This window comes from Lycium ferocissimum, chromosome 12 (assembly GCF_029784015.1).
Source record: "Lycium ferocissimum isolate CSIRO_LF1 chromosome 12, AGI_CSIRO_Lferr_CH_V1, whole genome shotgun sequence".
Taxonomy (NCBI): Eukaryota; Viridiplantae; Streptophyta; class Magnoliopsida; order Solanales; family Solanaceae; genus Lycium; species Lycium ferocissimum.
In genome coordinates this window covers 20,472,397-20,478,988 of record NC_081353.1, presented here as the reverse complement: position 1 = coordinate 20,478,988, position 6,592 = coordinate 20,472,397, and the positions used below count along the sequence as shown (strand labels likewise).

At 42.8% G+C, this 6,592-nt stretch overlaps 1 protein-coding gene across 1 annotated transcript; it reads right to left on the bottom strand.

Annotated features, from left to right (window-relative positions):
- Window positions 1–301: 301 nt before the first annotated feature.
- LOC132039103 (uncharacterized) lies at window positions 302–6,037 on the bottom strand. Its single transcript, XM_059429645.1, is given in 7 exon segments — window positions 302–386; window positions 750–1,344; window positions 1,347–1,449; window positions 1,747–2,457; window positions 2,572–3,374; window positions 3,377–4,513; window positions 4,987–6,037. Coding segments are annotated over 7 exon segments (4,485 nt in total).
- Window positions 6,038–6,592: the final 555 nt, after the last annotated feature.

Genomic DNA, 6,592 nt, shown 5'->3' with positions numbered 1-6,592 from the left:
CATACCTGAATGTCACAGATGATGAAGAGATTAAGGCCTTGTGCACTTTACAATCTTTGGGAACACCCAATCAGGAAGATTTACAGTGTGGAATAGATGAGAAATGAGTAATTGGAAGAGAAAGAAGATGGAATGGCTTGGTGCCCTTTTTTTTTTTAAATGATCGGATAGCCGTTTTCTTCAGCTTTTTAAAAGAAACATCGCGGGTCGGGTCGGGTCAGTTGACCCGCGCCTCACTTACCTAGTGGCACACTTTGCGGCTTAGGATGCGTCACGCATACCGTGTTTGCGTGATTGCAGTTCAACCGCATAGTGTGCCCGAGTTGTTTTTGAATCCTTGACTCTTTTCATCCTCCCAACACTTGGGCATATTCTCTTTGTCATTCCTTATGCAACTCCAGTTTACTCCCAAACACTGAAACAAGCATCAAAACATCATGAAAATAAAAACACACACACAAAACAAAACAACAAAATAACAACTTGGGTTGCCTCCCAAGAAGCGCTTGATTTTTCATCGCGGCACGACGTTGTTACTTTTCTTTCATGGTTCATTGAGGTAGATCTCCTCAATACTCTTTGTCTCCAACTCATTTGGGAGGCCCAAATATTGCTTGACCCGCTGCCCATTCACTTTGATACGATCTCCATTTGGACACGCAATTTCAATTGCTCCATGTGGGAACACTTGTGTTACTTCAAAGGGACCGGACCATTTGGATTTTAATTTTTCGGAAAACAACTGGAGCCTTGAGTTGAACAACAATACGCGATCCCCAGGGCTAAATTCTCTTTGCAAGATCTTCTTATCATGGAAGTGCTTCATGCGGGCCTTGTAGAGTGAAGAGCTAACATAAGCTCTAAATCGAAATTCATCAAGCTCATTAAGTTGTTCCATCCTCAAGTTTGAGGCATCACCCCAATCTAGATTCAACTTTTTCAAGGCCCACAACGCCTTATGTTCAAGTTCCACCGGAAGATGACAAGCTTTGCCAAACACCAATTGATAAGGAGACATGCCAATTGGTGTCTTGTAAGCCGTTCGGTAAGCCCATAGAGCATCATCCAATTTCTTTGACCAATCGGTCCGATTAGCATTCACTGTTTTGGAGAGTATGCTCTTGATCTCCCTATTTGAAACTTCAACTTGTCCACTTGTTTGGGGATGATACGGGGTGGCAACTTTATGCTTGACTCCATACTTCTCAAGAAGAGTCTTGAATAACCGGTTGCAAAAATGAGAGCCCCCATCACTAATGATTGCCCTTGGAGTTCCAAACCTTGAGAAAATATGCCTCTTCAAGAATGCGGTGACACTTCTTCCTTCATTATTAGGGAGCGCAAGGCTTCCACCCATTTAGACACGTAGTCCACCGCCACAAGAATGTACTTGTTATTGTAGGAACTCACAAATGGACCCATAAAATCAATGCCCCATACATCGAACAATTCAACCTCAAGAATCGGTGTCATCGGTAGCTCATGCCTCCTTGAGATGCCCCCATGCCTTTGACATTGATCACAAGCTTTCATAAAATCATGTGCATCTTGATAGATTGTTGGCCAATAAAAGCCACTTTGAAGAACCTTAGCCGCCGTTCTTGAGCTACTATGGTGTCCACCAACCGGTGATGAGTGACATGCTTCGATGATGGGCATCATTTCTACTTCGGGTATGCACCTCCTTATGATGTTGTCGGCGCAAACCCGGAATAGATATGGCTCATCCCAATAGAATTTTCGGATGTCACTCAAAAACTTTTTCTTTTGGTGGAAGTTCAAATCCTCCGGCATGATGTCACTAGCATGATAATTTGCAAAGTCGGCATACCATGGAATCATATCATATGACCCCGCCATAACTTGCTCATCCGGGAATGACTCATTGACTTCTAGGCCATCCAATGGACACCCACCCTCTTCAAGACGAGACAAATGGTCCGCCACTTGATTTTCACAACCCTTTCTATCTTTGACTTCGAAGTCAAACTCTTGCAAGAAAAGGACCCAACGTATCAACCTTGGTTTTACATCTTTCTTTGTCATGAGGTAACGTAAAGCCACATGGTCGGTGTGAACAATCACATGGGTTCCCAACAAGTAAGCCCGGAACTTCTCGAAAGCAAACACAATAGCAAGCAACTCTTGCTCGGTGACAGTGTAGTTCATTTGGGCACCGTTTAGAGTCTTGCTTGCATAGTAAATTGGGTGGAAGATCTTATCACGCTTTTGGCCAAGAACAGCCCCCATGGAAAATCCACTTGCATCACACATCAACTCAAAAGGTTGGGACCAATCTGGAGCAATGATGATAGGAGCCGATGTGAGTCTCTCTTTCAAGCCCTCAAATGCCTTCAAACAAGCATCATCAAATACAAACTTCGACTCTTTCTCCAACAATTTGCATAGAGGGTTGGCTATTTTGGAGAAATTCTTGATGAATCTTCTACAAAACCCGACATGCCCAAGAAAGCTACGAACACCTTTGATGGAGATTGGGGGAGAAAGCTTGACAATAACCTCAATTTTAGCTTGATCAACCTCAAGCCCCTTTTCCGAAATCTTGTGTCCCAAGACAATGCCTTCTCTAACCATGAAGTGACACTTCTCCCAGCTTAGAACCAAGTTCGTCTCTTCACATCTTTTCAATACTTCGGCAAGATTCTCTAAGCATTCATCAAAGGAATCCCCTACTATAGAAAAGTCGTCCATGAAGATTTCAATGGACTCCTCAACCATGTCGGAGAAGATAGACATCATGCAACGTTGAAAAGTTGTGGGTGCATTACATAGCCCAAAGGGCATTCTCTTGAAAGCAAAGGTCCCATAAGGACAAGTGAAAGTGGTCTTCTCTTGATCCTCGGGAGCAATGGTGATTTGGTTGTACTCGGAATAGCCATCAAGAAAGCAATAATAATCCCTTCCCGCAAGCCTATCAAGCATTTGATCCATGAATGGCATTGGGAAGTGGTCCTTTTTGGTCCATTTGTTCAACTTTCGATAATCCATGCAAACCCGCCATCCGGTGACCGTACGAGTGGGAATCAATTCATTTTTAGCATTTGCAACAACAGTGATTCCACCCTTTTTGGGCACACATTGAACCGGACTAACCCAAGAGCTATCCGATATCGGATACACAACACCGACATCTAACCACTTGATGATTTTGACCTTCACAACCTCTTGCATGGGAGGATTCAACCTCCTTTGATGTTCAACGCTTGGCTCACACTCTTCATCAAGTTGAATTTTATGAATATAAATATCGAGCATAATCGCTTGGATATCCGCAATACACCAACCAATAGCTTTTTTGTATCTTCTCAAGATTACTAACAACCTTTCTCTTTGCTCATTCGTTAACCGGGCGAAATAATCACGGGCAATGTGTTGTTAGGACCAAGAAATTCATACCTCAAGTGTGAAGGAAGAGGTTTGAGTTCCAAAGTAGGAGGCTCAATAATGGAGGGCTTTGCGGGAGGAGTTGCTCGATTTTCTAAATCAAGATCAAGCTTCTTTGGATTGTAGTGATATGACCCCAACCCAATCAATGCATTAACTGTCTCCTCGAACTCTTCTTCATTTTCCCCCTCATAGTTCATTATCACCGCCGCCAACATATCACCCACATGTTTATGCTCAACGGTTGTCTCCATGGCTTCATCAATTGTATCAATAACCGACACAACACTCATATCCGTTGGTTGTTTCATTGACTTGCAAATATGAAAAGTGACCTCTTCATCATTCATTCTAAATTTTAGATCACCCCTCTCCACATCTACAAGAGCACGCCCCGTGGTTAAGAAAGGTCTTCCCAAGATTATGGGCACCTCGAAATCAACTTCACAATCCAAGATCACAAAGTCGGCCGGAAAAATGAATCGATCAACTCTCACAAGCACATCATAGAGGATACCAACCGGTTTCTTCACGGTTCTATCCGCCATTAGCAATCTCATTGTTGTGGGTCGGGGAGTGCCCAAACCTAACTTGTTAAAAATAGCGAGCGACATCAAGTTAATGCTTGCTCCAAGATCACATAGTGCTTTGGCAAATTTATACATCCCAATTGTGCAAGGAATGGTGAAAGCTCCCGGATCTTCCTTCTTTTGAACCAAGGCCTTCGTCACAATAGAGCTACAATGATGTGTAACTCCCACCGTTTCAAAACTAGCATGTCTCCTCTTGGTTACAAGATCTTTCATGAATTTGGCATAACCGGGCATTTGTTCAAGTGCTTCCACCAAGGGAATGTTAATTGAAAGCCCTTTCAATCTCTCGATAAACTTGAGAAATTTTTCATCATCCGCTTTCTTTGCCAATCGTTGAGGAAATGGAGGAGGAGGCTTTAGAACGGGCGGTAAAGCCCTTGGCATCTCCTCTACCGCTTCCTCGCCTTTTGAAGCTACATCAATTTCCGGACCATCTTCAATAATTATGGGCTTTTCAATACTAGCCCGCTTCTTCTTTGGAGTCACTTCTTCCTCAACAACGATGGGTTCTTCAACTATTTTCTCATCATCGACCACCACATTATTTTACATTAACGTCTCTCCCCCAATTGTCTTGCCACTCCTAGTAGTGATTGCATGGCACTTATGGTCACCATCATTCTTTGGATTTGCAACCGTGTCACTAGGGAGTGTGCCCTTTTGTCTTTGGTTGAGAGTGGCCGAGATTTGTCCAAGTTGCGACTCTAATTGCTTGATGGACGTTGAATGAGAACCTACAATTTTCCCCAAGCTTTTCATTTCATCCCTTGTTTCTTTGCAAAAGGAATCGGTTGACTCCATCTTTTTCAACACTCTTGATAGCATATCTTCCATTTTAGAACTAGTAGGTCGCTAATGGATGGTTGACTCGAAATAATTTGGTTTCCCTTTGGTGGGACATAAGGATTTGAGCTCCGGTGGTTGTTGTAATTGTTGTTATAACTCCCTTGATTGTTGTTATAACCACCTTGATTGTTGTTATAACCACCTTGATTGTTGTTGTAACCACTTTGATTGTTGTCCCACCAATGAGAATTTCCACTATCTTTGCTCCACCCTTGATTTTCGCTATCCTTGTTCCAACCTTGATTCCCTTGACCTTGCCGCCAAGATCCTTGATTAGGACCTTGGTAGTTCGGACGGGAACCCCCCACTTGATTGTTGATAAAATTGGCTTCCTCCTCACACACTTGGAAGCAATGCTCATCCATAGAATCCCCTTCACAAGATCCTACCACATTTACTCGCTTGGAGCCTCCACCCAACACATGTTTCGTGAGGAGATCCATTTGGGTAACCAATTTTGCCATGGTCTCATCTCTCTCTTCTTCCTTCTTTATTGTCTCCCTAGACAAGACAATCTTGGAAGGACCTCCTCCATCCACTTCCGTCTCCCTAGTGTGCCAAGCTTCATTGGTCTCTGTCAATTTATCTAGGAGAGCACTCATCACCGCATAAGAGTTTTCCATCACAGACCCACCCGCAATATTATTTGCTACCGACTTGTTGACCGTATCAAGTGATCGGTAGAATGTTTGGAGAAGAACACTATCGGGCAACCCATGCTTTGGACAACTCTTTACTTTCTTTTTGAAACGAGTCCAAGCCTCGTGTAAAGCCTCGGTTGGAAGTTGACGAAAGTTGTTGATTTTGTCACGGAGTTGTAACATCCGGGAAGGAGGGAAGAATTTCTTGAGGAATGCTTGAGTCAACTCCGCCCAAGTAGTAATAGAACCGGCTGGAAGATCATCCAACCATGCGGTGGCTTCACCCGTGAGAGAGAACGGGAAGAGCCTCAACTTAACCGTCTCGGCGGAGACATTTGGATGCACATTAGTGGTGCACACCCCAAGAAAATTCTTTAAGTGCCTATTCGGGTCATCCGTTGGTAGACCCCCAAATAAGCCCTTGGTGTTGAGCAGGTGCAACATAGTATTGTTAACAAGGAAACTCCCGTTTCCTTGCACTGGAGGTGGGCGAATAGCGGCTGCATCACCCGGTTCCAAAATCATTTCATCTTCATCCGTATTATCACCCATTGCACCTGAGCCAACACAACAACAACAACAAACAAAATAAGAAGAGAAATAGAGACTAAAAGTAGAGTTTTACACTAATTGGTAAATTTCTAGACCATATTCAGGGGCAATGGCGCCAAATTTTGATACGCCTAAATTACACCTTTAATATTAGGAGTAAGAAGTTGTTGTCAAATATAGAACCCAAATAGGTTGGGGTCAAATCCCACAGAGAATACAATGAAGAAATATACTTGTTAAGTGTAACGCTCGACTATTAGTCTATATTTCAAGGGAGAGGGGAATATAATAGTAATTGGTTTGATGTTTGTTCATTAATGACTAAGAGTTGTTATAAGATGTAAACTATTGGTAAAAGGGACTAAGGTTGCGGTTCCAATGGAAAGTAATGCAAGTGGGTATCAATTCAACCTCTTTAAATGTCTAGATGCGATTAACGATGGATTACGTAATTTTATCAAAAGTCTTTCAACCAAATTGATAAATATCATTACTAAGCTTTCTCAAGCCTTAGAATATGGAGAATGTAAACACCCATTATGCTACAAGTTAGCT